The sequence below is a fragment of the Colossoma macropomum genome, unplaced genomic scaffold, assembly GCF_904425465.1.
Source record: "Colossoma macropomum unplaced genomic scaffold, Colossoma_macropomum, whole genome shotgun sequence".
Lineage (NCBI taxonomy): Eukaryota > Metazoa > Chordata > Actinopteri > Characiformes > Serrasalmidae > Colossoma > Colossoma macropomum.
In genome coordinates this window covers 24,321,475-24,347,241 of record NW_023494795.1, presented here as the reverse complement: position 1 = coordinate 24,347,241, position 25,767 = coordinate 24,321,475, and the positions used below count along the sequence as shown (strand labels likewise).

The window sequence follows — 25,767 nt, the reverse complement described above, 5'->3', positions numbered from 1 at the left end:
TATATTCAATATATTGGCTTGTACGTTGGGTTCCCGAATGGCTTAACACAGTCTATGAAATATTAACAAAAGCTGTCAAAGACTACATTAATAATGTTGGAAATAGGCATCTGTAATCTGAACACCTGAATTATATTCTCTCTCAGGAGCAGCAACACTGATTGCCACTAGCACAACACTGAGAGATTCTGTCCACAGATTAATTTTTAATTTTTTTTTTATTTATTCTCAGAAATCAGGCACATTTACAAGCAGCTGAATTGATAATTATCCTTTTGTGGATCAACATATGCATGAATACTTTACCAACAAGAAATTCTGTCTAAGTAATTTGAATAGTACTGTATGTATGTGAATAAAATCACACAAAATACAAAAAAGACCAATGAATTGGCGATCATGCCTTGGATTTCTTCTTCCTCATGCGGTGGATGCGGGAGGCTAGCTGAACAGTGGAGAGTGACTCAGTATAATTGGCCGGCGAATCAGAGATGTGGGCGATCATGGTGGTTCTGCAGTTGATGTTGCCCAGTGACTCCCTCAGCAGCATGGTGAGCTTGCTGTCCCTGAATAATACATCAAAAAAAATCCTTTCATTAGCCAAAAATGATACCAGACCGAGTGGAACCCTATCCTCTTTTCTCTAAGATCATAGAAAAGAGATACTGGTCATGGATAAGGCACTACAGAAAATGAATGTTCTCCACTTCTGATTTCCTCTTTTAACTCTAAGCATTTATGCTTTTCCAGTTGGAGAAAATGAACTGCTTTCTCATCACGTCAACTGCTTTCTTCACCATCCCAAAACCGCACCTTCTTCATTCAATAAATCTCCAGCAAACCAAATTCCTGTCAATAACATTCCACCTCTATCCATCTCCTACTCCTACAGCCCCTCTTGCTCTTCCAAGTGGGGTAATTGGATTCATTGATCTGAGGAAATGAGAACTGAATTCCCATATGCAGATCAGTGTGCTCTATAGGTGCCCTCAGACACATCATCACACCTTATTGAGCTGTACGTTACAAAAGGCTTACCTGTAAGGAACATGCTTGGCACCGTTGGCCAAAGCAAGGATGACGTTCCCCAGGGCAGCTAATGATAGACACTGGCCCCCTCCTCCGTCCCTCGTCCGGCTGAGGTCAGGTTCACAGCTGCCGAGGTCCAGGAGATGCAGACGACTCCGACCCCCAGACACTATAAGGGGACAGATTAAAAGAGGCTTTAATCCTTAGATGTCTAGAGGTTTTTTAAATGTTTTGCTATACTAATCAAATGTAATTTTGCAATTATTAAATTGTAATGTAGTAAATTACATTAATGTTTGATTTTGCTTTCTGCATTGACAGGTCTGGATCCGCAAATCTGACCGTTTTCTTTTTGATTTAATATCAGGAAATGAAAAAATTATAGCAAAAAGTATAAATGACGGTTTACAATGATACCCATTGCAAGAAAGATGTCAATGCTGCAATCTTAGCACTTCATTAATAAGTAAACCAGTGCACAGCAAACTAGCCCTTGTTAAATGAACACCTTGAGGCAGAAGTGTGACAGTCTCAAATGTCCTATCTAGAGCAGCAATTCATTTATTTCTTGTGTCTTTACTGTCAAGACTAAAGTTAGATTATATTCCCATGTAGGCCACTATCCTAAAACCCAGTCAATATCATTAAAGGAGAGAGATGATGCATTTATTTCACACGGAGGAGGAGACCATTAACCTTGCGTCAGCAAGATTTAGATAATCAGGCACCCACACCAACAACCCTCCATGGAGCGGGGAATGCAAACTAGCCTCTCACTCATGCCAAGCACTATAAACATCGCAGAAGAAGAGACTTTAACCTCATTACATATTGAAATTTATTCTGGCAGCGGCCAGTGCCTGGCCTGCACCCCAGCGACGGGAGTGAAATTCTAATGATAAAGAGAACATTGATAGACGAGCGTGATATGAGGCAGCGCGTGTAAATGAAACTCAACTAGCCCTATTTGTTTGCATTCTTGTACAGTCATTATCAAGAAGGTCACATTTAGCTAATTAATGCGTGAATGGAGGAAAAGATAACGGTTGCACAACTGTGAACAAACAGCAATGGTTTTCTTCAAATTGAGAAATAATGATCTCTATGATAAAAAATAAATCATTCCCTATTCATTTGTGAGTGGAAATATTTCACCTTAGTCGTGAAATATTACCATTTTTACCATACCATTTTTATGTGATGTCAAGGCTTCTTTTGTCTGATGCTGTAAATGTATTAGGTTGTGGTGCACACTGTATTTACTTTTTCTTCTGAAGTTCTTATTGATTCTTAATATTGTACAATTCAGTAAAAATGTCAGAGACCACCCTTCTTTTATTTAATTATCAGTCAAAACAGCAATTAAGGACAGGTTTTACACTGAAACAAATGGTGCTTTGAATTAAAATGTGTCTATAAAATGTGACCAAATGTGTCAAGCGGTGCACATGAATAAACTGCATTACATGAACACAATAATTGCCAAAACAAGTAAACTTAAAGAAAGCAATTGTTGTCCTTTCACGAGACTTGCTTTCAGTTTTTCAAAGAAAAAAAGGGTTCAGTCTTAGAAGTTGGTTCAAAGAGCCATGTTCATAAATAAAATGTGTGATTGTGAAGAACTTTTATAAAATAAAAAGGACCTCCAATTAACTTTCTCCTACACTCCTTCAAAACCTTGTAATGGATGGCTCTTTGGAAAACAAGTTTTCAATAAGCTGTGAGTGTGAAGAAGCTCTTTAATTTAAAGAAATAGTTCAAAGAAATTCCAAATAATGTAAAGACATAGAAGGTATTTTTGCTTCTTATGATCTGAGTAATCCCCAACACCTTTAGTGATGTTAAGGTCTGGACTCTGGGGTCCTTTCAGACCCATAGTGTTCAGACTTCTCCCAGTGGAAGAATGGACAGAAACACCTGTGGATTTTTTCAGATCTGAAGCAAAAGTGGAGATGCTGCACTTAATGGCCATATTGACTGGAAAGTAAATAGATAAAGAATTGAATAAATTCAAAAAACAAATTATTATTATTATTATTATTATTATTATTATTATTCAGTATACGGTTTTAATCATTTGTCCAACTTTTGGACTTCACAAAGATATATCTCTCTGCACATATCTGTCTCCATCTCATACACAAAAAAAAGAGCACATGTGGCCGTACTTCCTCCCTTGGCGCTTTTCTCCATGCGGTACTGGGTGACATGTAGAGTGAAGAGCATGTGGGAGTTACGACGCTGCTCTTCTTCACACTCAGGTTTGCTGGTGCTCCGCGCTGCTAAAGCTGAGTCCAGGAAAAACGCAGCCCGCTCTGCAGAGCACGCCCGCAGCTCACTCTGATTCTGAAGCTGTACACAGAGAATAATCAACAAGATAAAGCAAGAACACTCAAAAAGTAATGCACCGAAAGCACTTAATACAAATGTGTCCATCATTTCCACATGAATAAAATATATTACATCATCACAAAATTGAGTATTATATTAGTTTACTGGCTTATACCAAAAACATCACATGAAAACATATAAGCAGTACCTGGGATCCAGAAACAGGGTCCTCTCTCAGGTAGACCCCCGCCCTCTGGGTGCCCTGGGACGTGCCTGGAGAGAAGTCAGCTAGAAGATCGGTCAGAACCTCCTCCCTGCCGCTGATCTCCACAGCCGAAACGCGCACAGAGAACCGCACACCAGCCTTCTCCTTCCGCTCTTCGATCAGCTTAAAGAGCCAGGAGATCGCACAGGGGGCCACGCCCAAACTCTGGGTGGAGCTGTCTTTGCCAATCATGGTGTAGGTTTTGCCTGTGGAGAACAGAGCAGAGATGAAGCCAAAAAGTCTAGCACTGAAGGAAAGATGCTTGTTAAAATCAATACACTTCAGGAGAGAGGATGCTTTGCCTTCCGCCAGACATCTAATAACAGACTGTCTGCAAAATACAAAAAATACACTCAAAAAAACCGAGCCAAGGTGACTGTTTAACAAACTGAAAACATGTCAACATGAACTCACAGCTGTTTCTGGCTTTTAGTCTGTAGTTCTGCTTTAATAATGTGGGTAACACTTCAGTATAGGAGACTTTATAATGTGCTTGCTATGCCCTTATTAAGCCTTATTAAGCCAGCAGCTGGTAATTAACTCGCTGGACATAACTACTTTATAAATAAATAACTAGGGTGAATTAAATATTTTCCAGAGCATTTGTCTTTATGTATTATACATCATAATCTTTTGGACAGCAATTTAGGTGTTTCATTATAATGCCCTAACTAATACATTTATTTAATAAAATCACTTAAAACAAGTACAAAATAAGCCCAGAAATGAGAAATTTTAGATATATCAACTAGACTTTAGATGACTGAAAGATAATTTCATTTGCCAAGACACCATGTTTGGCAGCACTAGGGTCCTGCAAAAGGTGGCTGACACAAGTAGGAAGTGCCATCTAGCTATGCTACAAACAACAATGCAAAACACCTTCATAACAAGCACTGTTAATACATTTAGAAAAGCTTAAATAACCTACTAGCTGTGAGTTCTGACTAGGACTCAGAGCAGCAGGATGGCACTCTCTTTATGTGAGAGACAGTGCAATGCATGAGCTGACATATACATGTCGCAAACTCTGATTGGTGTTTTGGCAGATCTGACAATGTAAAAATGTAGTCACCAAAATCACATCAAACAAAGGAAAATGGCAGAAAAATCATTTAAAAATCTCTTAATAGAAAAAAAAACAATAGCATTCGTTCTCTGGCAGTTCGTAGTAAAACTTCACAAAAACTATATATAATAGAAGATAATCATAAAAATGGGTAGACAGGCTTTAATGAGACAAAGTATCTGAATGTAGTGTGATATAAGGTTAACTGCAATTGTATTTTATATTCAGGTAACAAAGTCTCTATATGACTTTGTTCAAACAATATTTAGTGTATTTATATAATGACACAGATGAAGCGCAGGGTATTTTTATCACTCTAACCAATCAGAAATGATGCTGTACTGAAATAGAATGTAAGAAAGAGTAAGAAACCACAGCATGTTCTAACACATGTAAATTATGTGGCAATACTTATTACACTAATTAACTGTAAATGTAATACGGATGTAATCGGATTGGTGATAATTAAAAAGATACAAAATGACAGAAGCCACTGCAACGAAGCAAGGAAAATAAGCACGCAGACTGACTGTGGAGGATTGGCGCTGCGCAGCAGGAGGCAGACAGCCTCCCAGTCAGGGGGTGAACAGAAGTGAAAAGAAAGAAAGGGAGACTGGAGCTATTTCCAAACAACAAGCACAAAACTTCACACTCAACTACCAGCATTACTAATTAAACCCATCATTAAATACACCCAGCTCGCCTCATCTTAACATGACTCATTCTGAAAAGAAAATGTGAACAATGTGCCATCCTTAAGAGGGGAAGGTTAGTAAGAGAGTGACGTTGAGGCTAAAAGCCCTTACTCTCCAGGCTTATTTTCAGTTATTAATTTTAAAATCTTATTATTTAGTATCTATGATCAATTATTCAGTAACTAACAGGGAATGATGTGGTTTTTAGAATACAGGGGAAAGTCATTATTTTTGTTTACGTAACTGAGTATTAATATATGGCATATGTAGTTCTGAGTAAATAAATAAACGAATGTATTAGCTTGTAAGCTAAGTGCAAATTTCACTGAGCATATGACAGAGAATATCAAAGAATGTCAAAACAAACGCAACTGATACTGTGCTTCATTCTAAGCAAAACTTCCATGTCAGAGTGTGAATATTTCAAACAGGTGAAAATTCTGTAAAATGTAAAGGCGTCCCACTGTATTGTTCTGTAAGTCAACTGGTACTGTTTTAAACATATACACTTAAAACACAAAGTCAAATAAACTAAATCAAATCAAAAGAATGATCAGATCACTCTATGCACACTGTGATACCCTTCTGAGTTTTTTTTTCTTTCCAATATGGAAACTGTTAACCTCTTAAAATCCCAGGTTTATTACATCCTAAGGTTTATTATACAGTAACTACAATAAGAAATGCAAACTGGCTGGCTAATGTAAGCAAAACCTGACAATCAGATTGATATCATTAAGCTGGGTATACACTACACAACTTTTACAGTTCACATACTTTTACAATTCACATTTCAAAAACAGAGGGCATCACACACTTAGCGTCAATCTTTTACAGGATATCTTATATTTAGACAGTTTAAGAACAGCAAGACATCAGACAGTAAGGCACCTTCAGCTATGAAATCCAGCTATGAAAAAGCACTAAAACCCCAAATAAAGCTAAACTGGATCAGATCTATTTGTGCCTTTATGCACACATAAGAAGTGCAGCAAAAACACAAAAACACAAACTGATGAATATGAAGTTGAGAAATGCAAAATTACATTCTATTCCACAGTGAGAGCTGGAGAAATTTTTCACCACAAACTGGCAGCTAACTTTCAAAAAAATGTAAACACAGATGACAAAATCTCTTATTGCCCTTGTTTAGCAAGCAGCTCCTCTACATTTGCCTTTTTTCTCTTTCCTAGCTTTCTCATTGGCTGTAACTTGTGAAGTTGTAAAAATCAAGCATGTTGGAAAACATCAGAAGGCCTCCATTCACTCCTGAGCTCGATCAGATGGCTAGAGATTGATTTATTTCCCTTCTCACACTAACAGATCATCTGTGCCATCAATCACTTCAGATCAAGCTTCCCACCTGAAAATCATTTAAGGTTTTGAAAACGTATTGGAAAGGGCAAACCGAGGTTGAAATGGTGCTAAACGTCAGGTAGTGTATGGCCAGCTTTAAGATATTAAAATAGGTCTAATATCTGCTCAAACATGTAGATATTCAAATTCCAAAAGAGGTAAAAAAAATGGGTTATTAGAGTTTACAGAGTTAATATAACTCCAATACAAGTCAGATTAAGGGAGAAGCAAGGAGGGGTGGGTGCTCACTGAGGTTGGCATGTCCAAAACAGAAGATGCAGCCGTCTGCCCCGTTGACCACAGACTGAATGACCTCAGCCACAGTGCCTGAACACACCTCTGCCTGCAGAGACAAGGAGCACACAAATGACACAGATCATTAAATACTTTACTGTAAAATATTTGGCAATAGACCAAAAAAAACCCTAGGTCTAAATAGATACAGTACACAGGTCAGAGGCCACCCTTCATTATTTAATATTCAGTCAAAATTAACTGCAGTCATAACTAAGTACAAGTTCATTCATTTTTCAGGAGATGTATCTGAGGTTGTAAAATATAAGATAATCTTTCTGCATAACGAAGAGGAAAATAAGTGAAAAATTAAGGGTAACACTTTTTTTGGATGGTCCACTGTAGATGCTTTGTAGATACTCAGTATATCTTTAACTAACATTCAACTAAATGTCTATTAAATGAAACTGAACTTGATGTGTGTGTGAAAGGATCTATTAAATCTAACCCTAACCCTAAATCTAACCCTAACCTCAAGGCAAAACCTACACCTACACCTACTCCTAGACCTAACCATAACCTTAATGTTGTTGATAATCAACTATCATCGGAAAGGTTGGTAATAATTTAAGTAGCTGTAGATCATCTATAGGGGACCATTCAAATAACGTGACTGACTTAAGTTTCGAAAACTGGAGTTCAAAAATGATTTAAAGATGTACTTAAATTAGGACAAGTAATTCAACAACTGTAGACCACCAAAACTGTCACCATCAGATAAACACTACCTAAAGCTTTCATCTTTGAGAGATAGGAGAAAATCAAGCTCCACTCTTGCCACAGGTCTGAAAAAATCCACAGGTGTTTCTGTCTAACATTCCACTGTGAGAAGACAACTCAGCACTTTGGGATAGCTGAACAGATGTGTAGCTGTCAAGAAGCTGAAAATGCAACCAACCTCTGAGACTGAACTTTGGACATGTGGAAAATGTCCATTTTGTGTTATTTTCCATTAAATATATGTTTTTTGTTTTATCCTTAACACTGAAAACTGATTAACCTGTACTTATGTACGGAGCCCTGATGATGACATCCTGTATGTGTGGCCATGACTTAGTAAGGCGTGGGAACAAGATCACGGCTTACTAAGTCATGGCCACGCATTAGGATCTCATTCCCACTCTTTACTAAGTCGTGGCCATGACTTAATCATCTCATTCCCACGCCTTACTAAGTCGTGGCCACACATTATTTTTATTTATACAGGATGTCACCAGCGAGGCTTTGTAATTATGGGCTTTTTCGACTGGAAATGAAATAAATGAAGGGTGGTCTCTGATGAATGTTACAGTTACTGATATGCTTAGAATGCACACTGCAGTGTAACAGCAAATCTTTTTGAGCCAGTTACCTAATTCCATTATAAAACTATCAAAGGCTGTAATACAAAGATATGAAAAATAAATAGAGAGTTTAGGGAGGTTAGCACTAGATCATAAGTTCAAAGGCATTACCATGTGTTGCATCACATGTCCCCTGGGCAGTGGGCTTCTAGTAACCGCTTGCTCTATTCCTAAAAAGCCACCTCTAGTTTTTCAGGTCTCTACTGTATCTAATTCAAATTATCACACGCCACCACATCACAACAGACACACTGCTGTTTTTGTTACATAACAGCTTTTTCATCCTTATGATAATCAGCTTCACCTTCAGGGTGAGGTAGATATGAACAGATAGGAGATATGAAAGCTCTCCAATGAAGTTTTCAAATTATGGAACCGTGCGCGTCTGTCTGAGTAAAGCTTTGACAGGGTGCTACTACAAACTGCCTCTGATCTCAGCTTCTTCAAAGCCTTCTCTCCTTTGAACGATGTGGGATGAGCACTGATCATCAGGACTGATGCTGCTGAGACAGGAAACCCTGAAACTCTGTGCAACCCTCTGTACCGAGGAGGAGGATGCAGAGAGGAGAAGCTGCTCTAGGCCATGTCTTTCTCCAACAGTGCACAGGAATAACCCTACAGCTTGGGGTGATAACCTTCTTGCACACGTGGGAACTCTCTATTTCCCCCACGGACTAACTGAACTTTCTACCTCTCTGTCTTCTTTAAGATCATCGCTTTGATCTTTCCCTTGGTATGCTCCCTTAACGCGTCATATTCTTGTACAGAATGACAAATCAATCACAAGGAGAAACAGAAAGAGCTTCTGACATAATACACTCTTAAAAATAATGGTGACCAAAAGGGTTATATTGAGTGATTCCACAGAAGAACCACTCTGGGTTCCCTTAAGGACTTTTCAACAAATGATGAATGAAGAAGGCAATATAAGAACAGCAAAGCGGTTTGAGTTCACTCTTAAAAATAATGGGTTCTTTGGAGCGATGTGATGCAATGGGTATTTCTGGATCCCTAAAGAACTTTGAGGGGATGGTTCTTCGAAGAAGATCTTTATAAATGAGATGTGTGAATGTAAAGAACCTCTACATAATATGAACATTCTATAACAGTTAAACTGAAATTTGCCCAAGCCAAGAACCATCTTGGAACCTCTAGAGCCTACAGACCTGTAGAGCTACTCAAATAATGCATCACTCTTAAAAGGTTCCTGGCATTAAGATCTGGTTCTATACTTAAAAAAAGGTGCCACACAAGGGGTTCTTTGAGTGATGCCATACAAAAACCATTCCCTAAAGAACCACATTTGTGAATGAGCCATGTGAGTATGAAGAACCTTTTAACAGTTTAAAGAACCTTCACATAATGTAAAGGTCCTATGCAAATGATGTTTTCTTCCCTCACACAAAGAACCTTTTTTGTCACATTTATTTTTAAGACTGCAGATTAAAACTGTAATTAAATTGTTGATTAAAACATGGATCTTTAAAGACCATCCAATTAAAGGGTTCTTTAGAGCAGTGGTTCAGAGCCCCCAGATCGTCCACAAAAGAGGAAAAATGTGGACTGTCTGGGAGGCCCTAAGGACCAGTTTGAGAACAACTGCTTTAGGGAACCAAAAGTGGTTCTTCTTTTTCAGGGCTGGGGGACTCTGGTCCTGGATGGCCAGATACCTGCACAGTTTGGTGATTTTCTGGCTCAAATACACCTGAATCAACCTGTTCTGTTACAGCAGGTAAATCACCAAACTGGCCTGATCTCTAGCAATCAGTTTCCCACCACTGTTCTATGGCATCACTCCAAAGAACCCTTTAGTTTTTAGAATGTAGAAAGACCTCAAACAGCTTACCATGTTCTCACACTTCTTAAAATTGGTAAAATAATCAAAATCAAACAAACTAAACTTACTTGTGAGGCATCGTGGGCGAAGACTGCATCAAAGTTAAATGTCTTTGGGGCAGCAGTGGATGAAAAGCGCTTCTGACCTCCATTGGAGTGAGTGTTAGCGGGCGGCTCATTGAAGGTCAGCTGCTTCTTATGGACATCCACCTTCAGGAAGGACATGCACTCAGAAGTGTCCCATGCTCCTTTGGCAGGACATATGCGCACCATTACTTTAACCTGTGGAGGACACAAATACACAATAAATCAGTAGGAATACGCAAGATCAAATTAATAGGTTTCAAACTAATGTAAACACCATTTAGAGACAAACAAAATAACATCTAAATAATAATGAAGTTAAATACTGCTTCCATTGCAGTGCGTAATCTGTCTCTGTGATGCTCAGCATAACGTGAAGCAACAGTTTTAACACAGCATGCCACACTAATGTGCTTCAGCTGCTTTGCCAGGGATTACCCTCACATTACCAGCACTTGGAAAGGCTGCAACCTGGCAGCAGCCTGGTGCAAAACCACACTATTCACAGTTCAGGATATCATGCTGTAAAGTATGTGAGCAACAGGATCCTTCACACAGTTCTCTCATGCTTTGGCTAGACATTGGCTGACATTAGAGTTTTCAGTGCTCGAGAAATTTCTTCAAAGGCAGAAAACGCCTCTTCACCATCATAAAACGGATTCTTTTTGGTGTGGGTGAAACATCTTTTACCACTCAAATATGAAGAGAATGATTATGAATTCCATACGTTTTCAGAAGAGTTACATTATTGCCTGAAATAGCAGTACGTTTTATCTAACATGCAGAAATACTCTTTACACCAGGACAGCAAACTATATTTTGTGACCTATGTGCTTCAGGACACATTTCACATGACCATGTATAAGATATCTATTTTCTTGCTGGTGGAACTGTGTGCTATAGAAAACTAGCTGACATTGTGTAACATTTCTGCTTCTCAACCACCAATCAAACTGTAGCACATTCAGCATTTCAGTCTCCTGAAGGTGAAGGTGATATTAATGTCTCTGAAGCAACTGCAGATTCTGTCCTTAAGGAAAGCTGACCAGTGGTGCTCATAACTCATCTCTTTTGAAGTGGCAAGACAAACTCGTGATAGGTCTGAAACTGAGCTTACACAATAACATGGCGGCCTCATACAATTATAAAGAACGATCAATCCAAGTTGATCAAAATGTGGGTATTAGAGAAATGTGTGTGATTTAGTTTTAATCACGTTACAGATGAAGTGCTCACAGCATAGTTTACTTGCCCAGGCAGATAATCAAGCTGTAGTCTGCCGCAACAATGGCGCTAGTGTCTCAGTATAGTTATTGACATATTAAGACAGACCATGGCCCAATCCTATTTCACCCCTTGCCCCTACCACTTAGCCCTTAGCCCTCTGTTTAGAATTCAGAAAGAATCTGCTTTCAGTTAAGGACAGAGGACTGTACCAACTCAAACCATCAAAAAATCAGTCCTCCTCCTGATCAAAAGATTTGCTGATGTTTCCTCATTTTCAATGTAACACTTGCATTTTGCAAGACAGAGTCATTATTTTATCATTATTTTAAAATTTTTATTTTATTCAGTTCAGTTGCATTTTATTCATTTTATTCAGTTTGTTCAGTTGCAACCATACTCACAGTTACTAGACAATGTAGTGGTTAACATTCACTTAGAGTTGCTCTGACTTTTCTAAGGCTTGATCAATCAACTTGATAAAAAGTCATTCAATCTTTTGTCAGTTTGGATTTTTACAGTGTATACTTGACAAAGTTAAAACTCTTTACACCATCATATTTTTAGCTAAAATATGAAATGAGATATAACAAAAACAAACAGTGTGATTTAAAAGTACACAGTGCAGCTGGAGACGCAGTATGGGAACACTGTGCAGTGAGTGAATCCCTACAGAACAGAGAGTCCAGCTGCGACCAAGCTTGGAGATCCGCTCCTGGAGCACGCCATGTCCAAAAAGAACAACACAGGTCTGTCCTCACCCAAAAATGGCCTGTCCATCTGTGGCCACTCTTTGCTAGGCTCAGGTGTGGGTTTGTCCACACATCCGTCCAGTCTCTTTGTCACGCAAAGCTCTACACAGTCCCCACAAGACTCTACCCATGAGCCAGTTATGGTATTTATTTGTCATTAAAAAACAAACAGTAACCCAATCTGATCCTAAAGACATAAGGTAAACTGACTTGGATAGTGGAGAGGTCTTCTAATGATCTCAGATAAATGATCTCAGGTGAAAATCAGCACAAGATGGAAGAGATCTACTTGAATTTAGTTAAACCTTGCTTTACATTCTGACTCACTGGGCAGTGACAGGAAACCAAGCCCAGGCCCCATGAAAAGCCCATTAGCTAAGAAATCACATTTAACAGCATTCAGAGTTACAGCTTACAGTATACCAGAAATGTGGAAATGCATTTTACTCTAATCCTTGTCGATTCAGGGTTGCCAGATTGTTTCTGTAGTTTACGGCCAACAAAATCTTCAAAAGTTGCTAAATGCATGAAAACTATTAAAAATAGTTGGACGTAAGCATTTGCCATCAGCAATAAACTGTTGGGTACAATAACGCTGATGTATTGCCTTTAAAATTTGCAGATAAGCATTTATGTGTCACTAAATGGCAGAGAAAATCAATGTTTTCTGTCGCTGGTACACAATTTTAAACATCTGAGAAATGCCTGGACAATAAAACTAGAGGGAAACTTGCAGATATTTGCTTTTGTGTTACCACTTTATTACTGTTTCAGAGTATTTTTCTTTTTTTAAATGCATTGATTGCACTTGTTTCTGCATCAAGTCCAAAAAAAATGCATTGGATCATCTGGAATCCACTCAATGTATTGGTAACACTACTACATTCTGTTTACTATTCTGGTTTTATAGCGCAGCCACCAGACACAGCTTCAGAGCATACAACTACAAATACTTACATACATTACATTATTTATATAGACAAAGAACTCAACTGCCAGATAATAAGAGTCTCCCGCTGCCCAAGCAGAATTGCCATGGACTTCATTCGTCCTATAATAGTGAGCATTTCTTCATTTCTTTTACTTTTTTTCTCCACTGATTTATTTAGCAGGGCATCCGACTAAAACAGTTTCCTCATAACCTTGGGGTTAGAATTCAGAAAGAATCTGCTTTCAGTTAAGGACAGAGGACTGTACCAACTCAAACCATCAAAAAATCAGTCCTCCTCCTGATCAAAAGATTTGCTGATGTTTCCTCATTTTCAATGTAACACTTCCATTTTACAAGACAGAGTCACTAATTTGAGAGGCTGAACGCAAGCACAGACTTCACACTTCCTCCAGTGTGAACGTACATTTTCACCTTAACTTTCTGCCTCAAAACACTTGGCCGACAGTTCTGGAAGAAAGCTCTCCACTCTGCCAAGGGGCCATGCTGACGCCTGTGGCTGTTACATCAAACAGTAACAGGCAATGCTAATGCTTCTGGGAAACCTGAAAGCATACCTCAGCAGTGCATTTATTGGGTGCATCAACATGGCCCCAAGTTAATCTGGGTATGAAAGTGAAAGTTGCCCTGGCTATATATGTGTGAAATAACAGACAAAACAAGAAGTTCTAGGCATGTATTTATGGAAAAGATTCAGCATACTGAAAGAATAGAAAACACAAAAATGCGTTCAAAACGTCTTTTCAAGTTTCCCACTGCAAAGCAGGCAACACACAACCAGCTCGTCTAAGCATCTGCCTAACAAATATCCTCTACAACAACAATCCGAAAAGGCAACAGATTACGCAGTAAGGTGGATAAGCCAAGATATGTTTTAGCATTGAAGATCAGCACCATTAATTTAGCGCTGGGGCTATGTTACTACTGTTTAGTTTAGGAAGCTAAGAGTGCTGGAAGCTAACATTGCTAACAAACACTAGAAGTCAATAGTCACCCAAATGCTTTCCATAAATACATCCTTAAAATTCCTCTCAACCTGCTTAAACTGCATCTAAGTCTTTATTAAGGTCATGCAGACTTGCTGGTGTGGTTTAGGACACAATATTATTTACTGTGGTCTATAAAAATGTAGAACCTTCTCTGTGGGTATTTTGACCCCCTCTCATATGCATGAACCTCATGCAGGGATATGGGAGCTATAGATTTCTGTTTTTCTATTTATGTAACTGTCAATTTTGACTTTTCAATCTGAAGATGTACATTTACAGACAGAAACAACACACTGTGAATGTAATTTAGTGTCCATATGCCTGTGTGCATGCACACATAGGGGGATTGGATTCTGTCGGGAAGTTGTAATTCAGCACAGCACCTCTTGTCTGACATGGCTGACCGCAGCAATCAGCAAAACAGTGAATTTTTGTTTATTTTTATAGTTCACAGTAAGCCACACTGTGTCCCAAACCACATCGACCTAAATGAAGACCTGGATGCCATTTGAAAGAAAACATTCCTTTTTGAGTTTTAACCTCAAATTATGCTTTGTTGCTGTTTAAGGTGGGAAAGTATTCTGCATCATGACAACCCCAATCCTAGTTGTAGTGCACCGTGATATTCCTATTCTCACGGACTACTAAACTCATGCTTCTGTTTCCACCCTTTACAGCAAAGTTCCACTCTGAACAATATGCATGCTCATCCTGCAACAGGAATCAGTCTCTTATGCCTATAAATAAATGCTTACCTACCACACATCCACTCCTCTACATTTCAGCATGCTCTGCAGTTCATTGTGCCTTAGTGGCTCCTGCTAATGTACCTCAACTCAGTGGACCTCATTAGGACTCACTCCATTCTGCCCCCTTGATGTAAACCTCATTAAAAATTTGCAGCTGCTCACCTGTAATGTTTATTGTACATTTTCAAGACAGTGCTTGTAGTAGTCTACTTGTGTGCAGCTTCTAAGTAAGCAGACACCCTTTTAAGCTGCTCTAGCTGTATAGACGTGGCTTTAAAGGGGAAATGAGGACACACTTGGCACCTGGTCAAGGGATTTAGGGGGTCCTCAGAGGTCTCCTCAGTGGAGTAAGTCTAAGGTGGCTGATGTCATTGCCCTTTGTGTGCAACGGTTGTGGGAAACCATCTCCCAGTAGGTTTCAGTCTACAACAGACCTGTACCATCTGGTAGTGTTTATGAGTCAACTGGTCTGTTACACCACACTCTTCAGGTGGGATGATGCCAGGAACACACACTGCATCTTAATTTGCCCAAAGAGAATACATCTCAGCGGCCGGCCTTGATTAATCCCTATGAATTTACACAGGGCATTTCAGGTGTACAATTACAGGGTCATTCTGGGGTCAGCACTGACCACTCCAGCTCTTAAACTTCCAGGGGATCTAGAGTGAGTTGGTAACCCAAAAAAGAAGTGTCAAGCTGGGTTAGGAGCGTGTAATTCAGCCTGTAAGTGATCCAAGTCGATGCAAGATGTTTGGAGCTATCACACAGAGAATGGGTAACCACACGTCGCACATAGCCAGCTCTTCAGGGCATTAACTGTGATGTCACTATTATAAACAGACAAACAGATGTCTTGTTGATGTCATCCACACATCCTGCCACTGGCTGTGAGACCGGTATCAAGTGAAGGAGATGGCTGGCGGTGCTATATTAGGACCGTGTCTAATCCACTTCAGTGTAATCTCTCTGCACTCATTTAATGTGTAGCATACAACACTACTTCATCCTAGGATTCAACACCAGGACTTGGCACACACTAGGTTGACATAACCAGAGTAAAGCCAAAATATAGTGTGCAGTAGTACTTAGCCAAGCACATAATATAGCTAACTTCATTACTTTTAGGTTTATCAACATTATGTTATTATTTGCAAACTACAGGGATGCATAGATACCACTTTTTCCCATCCAATACCAATACTAACTCTAATCTAACTATAAGTTCTGATATTTATACAATTCCCCATCTAAATACTTTATTTAGGTAAAACTGTGTTTTGTGTCACCAATAAGGCACAAAGCAGCTTCTCTGGCTCGTCTGAATGTTAGAATTTCTGTCTTTTGTTTCATATGTGCACTGTTCACTCACACTTACATCTCCAAGTGTCAGACTCTGCTGGAGTGCAGTATAGATTACAGCCATTTAGTCATTCATGCTGTCAGAAGCAGTGTTTTTCAGCAATGTTCTGGCTTGGTGGCAGCAACAGGCCGCAAGACCCCACTGCTGCATGATACAGCTGACTGCAGACGGGGCTAGCAGGCTTATTTGTGGGGTGAAACAAATACTTTGGAAAGAATTCTAAATGGAGAGAGTGTATAATCACAGTGTCCACTGATATGCAGTCCTTCTTCGTCAAACATCTCCGTGAGTCCACATTTCTCTGGCTATGTCATTAAGTACTTCCATTTTTCTACACTCATTGTCCATTTAATCTTCTCCACTTACCACATAGGTGCACTTTGTAGTTCTACAATTACAGACAGACAGTAGTCCTCTGTTTCTCCACACAATTTGTTAGCCACCTTTTACTCTGTTCTTAAATGGTCAGGACCCTCACAGGACCACCACAGAGCAGGTATTATTTGGGTGGTGGATCATTCTCAGTACTACAATGACACTGATGTGGTGGTGTGCTGTGCTGGTACGAATGGATCAGACACAGCAGTGCTGCTGGAGTTTTTAGTATATGTGTGTTTTTTTAGTGGTAATAATTTGTAGTAGTTGCTGAATAATAGTAATAATTTGTTGTAGTTGTTGAAGTTTAAGGGGGTAAAAGATAGTTCTAGTGTCACAGAATAGTAAACGATACTAGCATAGCATTGATTTGACAGGCTGCGAAATGATCAAGATAACTCATAAGTAATTCAGAAACATGTCAGAAGAAGTTTAATGAGAAACATTCTGACATGATGTCATGCAAGGGCATGTCAAGTATGCTGCTGCATATCTGCGTGTGTCTATAATTCATTCTCATCAGACAATGCGCTTTTATGGTTATTAACAGATTTTTCCTTCTGATCGTTCCAAGACAAAGCTCCCAATAACTCAATAACTCCCAATCCAACCTCCGTATGTTCGAGCACTCATACAGATGCCCATTCTGAGAGAAAACTTCCTCTTTCATCCACAGGCCCTCTGATATGACCTTCTGACCGGACAGTTTTTCCCACTCCCACTGGCTATCAAAAAAATGTGTCTGGTATTCCAAAGGAGCTTCTTGGAATTCCAGCAGCCTGGGAATGAGGACAACTGGTCTGTCCCGAGCTGTCAAACACAGTCTGTATTGATGCTAACTTGACAACTGGCCAAATTTAATGTTCTTCAGCTGAAGTAATCAGATAAAGCAGTGCATTGTTGCCGCCCAAAGAAAATGTTGACGTAAGCTTCATGATACATGAGAGTGCCCTATTATGTCCTAAATGTCAAAGAAAAACCACATAGTCTAAATGATTAGCTTTGAAATATGACCATACCTTTCCCATTCCAGGGCTGTCTTTGACCTTTGAGCCGGCTCTGAGCAGGCATGGTGGGACAGGTGGTGGGGACACCTGCAGGGTGGCACTGAAACCCTCGGTGTAGAAGAATGGTTCATCCGGGTCAGGTGGTGAGGGGGGAGGTGGGGGGTGGGGCTTCTTCCGTTTAGAGAGGTTCAGCTTCTGAGCAGCTCTGCAAAAAGAAACACAGGACATAAGACACAATGGGCTTGTGGTTTTTGTTCTACTTTATTTTCTATATACTTGATGAAACTGTCATAATAACCAAGAAATGTCTAAAAAATATTCTCTAATTTGGCTAATTAGCTACCGTGTTCGCTAGTTAGCTGAACTTTTTGGACTTGACCTTGACACGAAGTAAAATATTGCACTGCACACACTCATAAAATGTCCACATTTACACAGAATCATGTGTATAGCCAAGCAAACGTTAAATTTCTTTCTCTTGTAAGTGTAAACTGATGCATTTGCTATCTTGCTTAGCTTAATTTTAGCTGTAACTACGCTCACAAACTCAGAATAATTGCACAGAATAATGTGTAGAACCAAGCTAAGCTTATATTTTTCCCTTTCAAGTGTGAAAATGAGCAAAATCACTCATTTTGTGGAAGCTAGCATAGATGCTAATAGCATTAGCATTAGCCTTCCAAACTATTTTCAAAGTAAAAATTCTTAAAATAGTAATCATTCTTAAAATAATGCTCACAAAATAACTGATGGTTAAAAATCTCTCAAATTGTGAAATATCTAAGTCAAAGGTAGTTATTTATTTAATACTTCTTTATTTGCATTTAGTTTTTTTTGTTTTTCTGCAGGAAATCTACATTCTGTCATCTTTGGCACATATTTACACACAATTAGTCACAATCCCACCACCTTAAACATATCAGTGCAATCCATAGAAAAACATGTATCTCCAAAATTGTAACTTTACAAGGGATAAATATTCCTAGTTTTTCACGCAAGTTAACGTAAGAGGTTTCATTCCAAGTCACTTTGGAGCATTTCTATTAGTCCATTTGTAATGAAATTGTCACAAAATGCAAAGGACACAAGTTCAGAGGATCAAAAACAAACCCATGACTGAAAGATAAGGAAAGTGGTATTAAAAAGCGCGGAAACTTTAAGCTTCAATATTTGCTGTATATGTAACTCTACAGTCTGCTGTGTTGGAAAAAAAGCCAAGCATAAAAATGACTGGGAGTAGTTCACAACGAGGCCAGAAGGGGCACTATATACCTCCAACACTGTATATGTGACAACACTTAAATGTGTGTCAGGGGCATTGGGCTGTGTGTGTGCGTGTGTGTGTGTGTGTTAGAGAGGGGTTAGTGATGTGGGCGTCTGTAACATATGTAGTGCTATGAACTGCGATTGCCTGAGAGTTCGAGTCAGAGGAGCGCATCAGCATATACATATATAAAAAGTGTATGAGTCATCACATACCTTGGTAAATGCTAGTGGTGCAATGTGTTTGTGTATATGTTGGTTTTCATGCATTTTCAGTACATTGTGGAGAACCATAAAAAAACAGGGCTAACTGACAATGTCAGGATCAAAATGTTCTTTGTAAACTTGTATTTAAATGAAAGGAAAAGTAATTTCTTTTGCTAACTGAGGTTAAGGTTAGGGATAGGTTTAGGCTTTGGCTTAGAAAATACATATAAATATTTACACATTGTGCGAAAGTCTTAGGCACCAAAGCACATTATTTAAAATTGTTGATCTGGGCAAGCAGTGTGTATATGCCTATGTGTATATGTTAAAAAACACCATGTTTCATTAGAATAGAAGCAAGAATTTCCTATTTTCAAAAAACATTGTTGATATCTTGTGAGTTTGAAGAGACTTTGGTAACAGATTTCTCCTCAGCGCCCCCAGCAACTGCATAGATTTGTTCAGTTCCATCAGCACCAACTGACTACATGCTTACTGACAAAATAAATAGCTTTTTAAGCTTAAGTTTTTTTAATTTTCTCATTTTTTATTTAACATACCACTGATGATGGATATCATCAGTACTTAAAGAACACATGTTCTTTAAGAAAAGCATGTTTCATTACAAAAAAAGGCACCACAGTTTTTTATGCCTGTTCCAACTGATGCATATAGCAGATCATGAAAATGTCGTAAAATATTGTTTTATTGTATTGTTGCCATATCGCTAACCCCTACAATACATATGTGTCATTTACATACTGATAATACAAAGATAATATATATACACTATATGGACAAAAGTATTGGGACACCTACACATTACACCTACAGAAACATTTATGACGTTTTATTCTAAATCCATAGGCATTAATATGGAGTTGGTCCCCCCTTTGCAGCTATAACAACTTCCACTCTTCTGGGAAGCTTTCTACAAGATGTTGGAGTGTGTCTGTGGAAATTTTTGCCCATTCATCAAGAAGAGCATTTGTGAGGTCAGACACTGATGTTGGCTCACAATCTCTGTCCTAGTTCATCCCAATGGTGTTCGATGGGGTTGAGGTGAGGGCTCTGTGTGGGTCAGTCAAGTTCTTCCACACCAAACTCACCCAGCCATGCCCTTTATAGACCTTGCTTTGAGCAGTGGGGCACAGTCATGCAGGAACAGAAAAGGGTCTTCCCCAAACTGTTCCCACAAAGCAAGAAGCATACAATTGTCCAAAATGTCTTGGTCTGCTGAAGCATTAAGATTTTCCTTCACTGGAACTTAAAATAACCCCATATCATTATCCCTCCTAAACCAAACTTTACAGTTGGCGCAATGCAGTCAGGCAGGTAACGTTCTCTTGACATTTGCCAAACTCAGACTCATCCATCAGACTGCCAGATAGAGAAGCGTGATTTGTCACTTCACAGAATACATTTCCACTACTCCAGAGTCCAGTGGCAGCGTGCTTTGCACCACTCCATCCAAAGCTCGGCATTGTGCTTGGCGATGTAAAGCTTGCATGGAGCTGCTCAGCCATGGAAACCCATGCCATGAAGCTCCTGCTGCACAGTTTATGTGCTGATGTTAATGCCAGAGGATGTTTGGAGCTCTGCAGTTATTAAGCCAGCAGAGAGTTGGTGACTTTTATGCACTATGCACCTCAGCACCCGGCGACCTGCTCTGTAACTTTACATGGTTGGACACTTTGCGGCTGAGTTGCTGTGGTTCCTAAACGCTGACACTTTTCAATAATACCACTCACAGGTGATCGTGAAATACTTAGGAGGGAAGAAATTTCATGAACTGACTTGCTGCAATGGTGGCATCCTATTACAGCACCACACTCAAATTCAGTGAGCTCTTTAGATTGACCCATTATTTCAAAAATGTTTGTAAAGGCAGACTGCATGACTATCTGCTTGATTTTATTAACCTGTGGCAATGAGACTGAATGAAACACCTGAATTCAACGATTAAGAGGTGTGTCCCAATACTTTTGTCCATATAGTGTATGTATGACAACACATCCTGCCCTGACATTATACAGACAAAACTGTGTATCTGTGTGTGAGGGAACAACACACAATACTGGGCATTTTGGGCACAGAGTGATGGATGAAAAACTGTGCATGAAGAACACTGGGGGATTGGTGCTATTTTCTCAGCTGTGTTTTAGAGTTGCAGCCTGACTGCAAAGCAAACACACTTTGGCAGATGTTGGAAATTATTCTGTCAAAAGTCAAGTGTATCTGTGTTTATACAGTAAAGACTGTAATATATAAACACAACATAAAGATACGTGATGATGATGTGTGTCGTGCTCCCAGCATGCAGTTGAGCGTGCTTGAGGATAGCAGCCTGAGCTCATTACAAACTTTGGCCGATTACTGACTCTCTCTGTCTGTCTCTCCCTCTGACTCTTTCTTTCCCTTTCTCTCTCTCTCTCTCTCTCTCTGTCTGTCTCTCATTCCCTCTCTCTTCTTCTCTATCTCTTTCTCTTTCTCTATTCCTCTCACTCCCTCCCACTTTTTCACTCCCTCTGCCTCTCCTCCTCTCTCTCTCTCTTTCTCTCTCTTCAGTCTTTCACTCCATTGCTCTCTCTTTTTTCTCTCTCTATCCCTGTCTCTCACTCTCTCTCTCTCTCCTTTATCAGTCCTCTTCCTTCAGTGCAGTCTCTTCAGGGGTGTAAAATCACAGAATACACTGTGTAATTACAGCCTCCGTGAAGGACGCTGAGGGGAGTCTCAAGGGGCGTGTGTGTGTGTGTGTCTGTTTGAGAAAGAGAGAGAGAGAAACAGGCAGTGTGTGCACATACTTGTGTGTATGTGTGTGCACGTGTGTGTGTTTGTGTGTGTGTGTGTGTGTGTGTGTGTGTGTGTGATGAGAGAAAGACAACAGGAGGCAGATAGAAAGTGAGAAAAAAAATAAAATTAATAATAATAATAATAATAATTATTATTATTATTATTATTATTATTATTATTATTAACCATTATGATAATATTATTAATAATAATAACAATTTCATTTTTTATTGTTGTTGTTTTTAATGTTTCAATTTTATGCTTTAACAGTAATGTACTTGATACAGTCCTGTCAACGAAGCTATATTAAACCACACGAGAGAGAGAGAGAGAGAGAGAGAGAGAGAGAGAGAGAGAGAAGGGGAGAGATGGATATTGAAGGAGAGAGAGGGAGAGAGGGATAAAAAGAGAAGAGAGAATTGAAGAGGGGGAAAAGAGAGAGAAAGAGAACAAGTGAGTGTGAGTGTGTGAGAGAGAAAAGCATGAGAGAGAGAGGGAGGGCAAGAGAGAGAGAGAGAAATGAGAGAGAGAAAAGACAGAAAGAGAGAGAGAGACAGCGAGTGAGAAACAAGAGAGAGAGGGGGGGGGTGGCAAGAGAGAGAGAATACAGCAGCAAATTAAATCACCCAAGATGAGAATCTGCAGCATTTAGCATGATATAAACATTTGTGGAGTTGTGGCGTTATACAGCCACATTAATAATGCAAAAATCAAATGGATGGAGGGTGAACGCATCCCAGCGGTACTCTCCTGAACGCTCAGTTCTATTCTCTGTGGCAGAAATATTGAATTTCCATCAGAGGTGTGAATGAGGGCGGCAGGCTGAGGAGGAGGCAGGGCAATCAGATGAAAACAAGAGCAGAATGAAAAGCAGATAGAGAGGAGGTGGGTTTTCTTGCCCCAGACCCACCTCTGTAGACAAAAGCCTTCCCTGAGTGAAACCTCACCTAGCACACACTCACACACACACACACACACACACACACACACGCGCGCACACACACACACACACACACACACACACACACACACACACACAGTACTCCACCATAAAAGAAGAACCCACGCCCACTCATGGGACTGAGCCAGGCAGCACAGTAGGCTTCTGAAGAGCTCTGTACTCTCTCCAAGTAGAGCAGAATCTAATGTACCAAGCAGCCCTGACACCCACTGCACACCAAATTGAGATATCCGACAGTGTTTACTGACCCATGTGGGTTAAAAAAAGCAAACACCATGCTAGACTGAGCTCAGATATGCTAGACTAGGCTTTGCCAAAGTGCAGCCACCTGTTAAATCCCGCTCCTGTGCCTCTACATGCACAACTACAGGAAACCACTTACAGGTTTTAAAAACTGGATCAGGAGCATCTACAAAACTTCACTGCAAAGAAAATCGATCAAAGAATCCAGACAACACATCTTACATATTGCTTTTATGGTTCATTGTTGCTGAGTAATTCATAGTACTGGCTTATGATCAACCCCTTAAAAACTCACACTTATTATCTCCCAAGGCCTATTATTCAGCAACTACACTCATTACAATGCAAATTGTCTGAGTTATTTATAGTTTATGAAAGTGTGTAATAAATGTTTAGACTGGACCACTTCAGGGGGTAATATTGAAGTAAAAAGCCCAGGGCTTTTTTTTTTTTGGCATGGATTAAGCTCAGTCTTGGACTACACTGTAATGGTAATGGTACTTCACTATGACAATTCTCACTTAAGACTTCTTTTTTGGACTGTCATTTCAACCACATTTGGGCATAAACTGAAATAAAATGGTGAGTCTTTAGGGCTAAGGTGAAACATGTGCAAAATATGACGCCACAGGCTAAATGTAGCGTAAATGTAGACTGGGTCTGGGAAAGCTGTCTCTAGAGTTATGTGGTTAAAGCCAGACCAGTCAATAGGTTAAGCTAAAAAACTTTCACTGACACTTTCAAACAGCTGAAATGAGAAATAGCATCTATACTACAAAGCAGTGGTTCTCAAACTCTTCCCCAGGGACCCCCAAACAGCCCAGATTTTTGCTCCAACCTAACTTGCAACACGTAAGGTTACAGCAAAAACACTGGTCTATGATGACCTGTTTGAGAACCACTGCTATAAAGCACTTCAAAATCGGTCAGTGGCAGACAGTGACACCTCGAATCAAGCAAACATCCGCAATGAGTATACTCACAGTTCTCTCCAATCCATTGTCCTTTTTAGAGTTCATAACAGCACAGAAGTGACACATACAACTTTTTCCTCATCTGTTCCACACTTTGGCCAGAGCGTTCCATGCTTTCCAACACATCCAGGGTAGAGTTAGGCAGAGGGAAGGAGGCGGCTGAGTCAGGGGTTCCAGGGGTGGGGGTGAAAGGTGTGTGCTGGAGGATGGGGCTTTCATCAGAGACACAGGTAAGTCAAGCAGGAAGCAGATGGACAAACCATATGGCAGTGTGGGAAAGCACAAAGCAGCAGCATGTCATGAAAGCTCATAATGAGCCTGGAAAATGTTTCCCAGCCTAAGAGCGAATCCTGCAGAAGAGCATTCTGGTTGTCACAGAGGAGGACCTGCTGCGTAAGCACCAATTACGTCCAGAAAATGGTTACAGGTGACGGGAAGTGAGTACAAGAATTTTTCAAACGTGCTTCTTCTTTAGTTTTGTGCACCTGGCTGAATCAGTTTGTCTCACCAGTGGCTCCATTTGTGACACTTAACCTTACCCATCTCTATCTACAGTTCTTTTTCTCTCTCCTTCACTCTTTTTTTCCTTCTCTCTCCTCTTTCTCACTCTCTCACACTGTCTCTCGTCCCTTTTTCTTTCTCCACTTCTTCTGTCTCTTTCTGTTTCTCTTTTTCTCTACTGCCCCTCTCTCTGTTTCTCTACTGCCTCTCTCTGTTTTTCTCTACTGCCCCTCTCTCTTTCTCTGCTCTCGCCCTCTACCGCCTATCTCCTTCTCTTCTTCCTTCTCTCACTTTCTCTAATTCTCTTTCTCTCTTCTTTTTCCACTTCCTCTCTTCTACCTCTCTCCAGCTCTTTCTCTACTGCCTTTTGCTCTCTCTCTCTCTCTCTGTCACCCCACTTCCTTCAATGTAGTCCCTTTCAGGGTTGCAATATACTGTATACTATGTACTATATTCTGTACTATACTATAGTATACTATACTACACTATACTGCACTATATTACACCATACTACACTATACTATACTATGCAATATTACACTCTACTATAAAATACTATACTGTGTTATAAGAAACCATTTTTCTAACACTTACTCTACTTTTTTCCCTCTTCTCTCTCATTCCTTCTCTTTCCCTTTTCCTGAACCCTCACTTCACCCCTGCGTTCAGTCCAGGCTGGGGGCGCGCCTTCCCCTCACCTTCTCCACTCTGCTGGGCTGCGCTCCCTCGCTTCCCTCTCGTTCCTCTCGCTGAAGGATGACAGGAGTCCAGGAGGGCGGAAAAGCCCACAGCGGAACAGCAGGTCCGCCGGGAGGTGGGAAAAGGAGGCGATTCCTGCTGCCACTGTTGCTGGGAAACCCTGGCGGAGGTCCAACGGTCCCTCCTCTTCCCTCTCCTCTCTGCTCCCGCTCCGCTCCACGTCTTCCTCAATCTGCGCGTCGCTCTCACCTTCTTGCTCGCTCTCTCTCTCTCTCCTCTCTCCCTCTCTCTCTATCTCGCACACTCTTTCTCCTCCCAACCCAGCCCCCTTCCTTCCCACTCACTTCTCAGCCGCAGCAGTGCACAACTGCTGCGCAAAGACACTCTGATAGACAGCGCGGTCTTCTCACACACAT

At 40.1% G+C, this 25,767-nt stretch overlaps 1 protein-coding gene across 1 annotated transcript in view; it reads right to left on the bottom strand.

Annotated features, from left to right (window-relative positions):
* kif26aa (kinesin family member 26Aa) overlaps positions 1–24,781 on the bottom strand; it is a 40,078-nt gene extending 15,297 nt beyond the window's left edge. The window contains exons 1-8 of the mRNA XM_036581957.1: positions 24,161–24,781; positions 17,723–17,915; positions 10,288–10,500; positions 6,995–7,088; positions 3,569–3,831; positions 3,198–3,381; positions 1,039–1,198; positions 404–566 (exon numbers count right to left, since the gene is read on the bottom strand). Of these exons, the coding sequence (XP_036437850.1) occupies positions 404–566; positions 1,039–1,198; positions 3,198–3,381; positions 3,569–3,831; positions 6,995–7,088; positions 10,288–10,500; positions 17,723–17,915; positions 24,161–24,177 (1,287 nt within the window). The 5' untranslated portion in view covers positions 24,178–24,781. The remainder of the gene's footprint in view (positions 1–403; positions 567–1,038; positions 1,199–3,197; positions 3,382–3,568; positions 3,832–6,994; positions 7,089–10,287; positions 10,501–17,722; positions 17,916–24,160) is intronic.
* Positions 24,782–25,767: the final 986 nt, after the last annotated feature.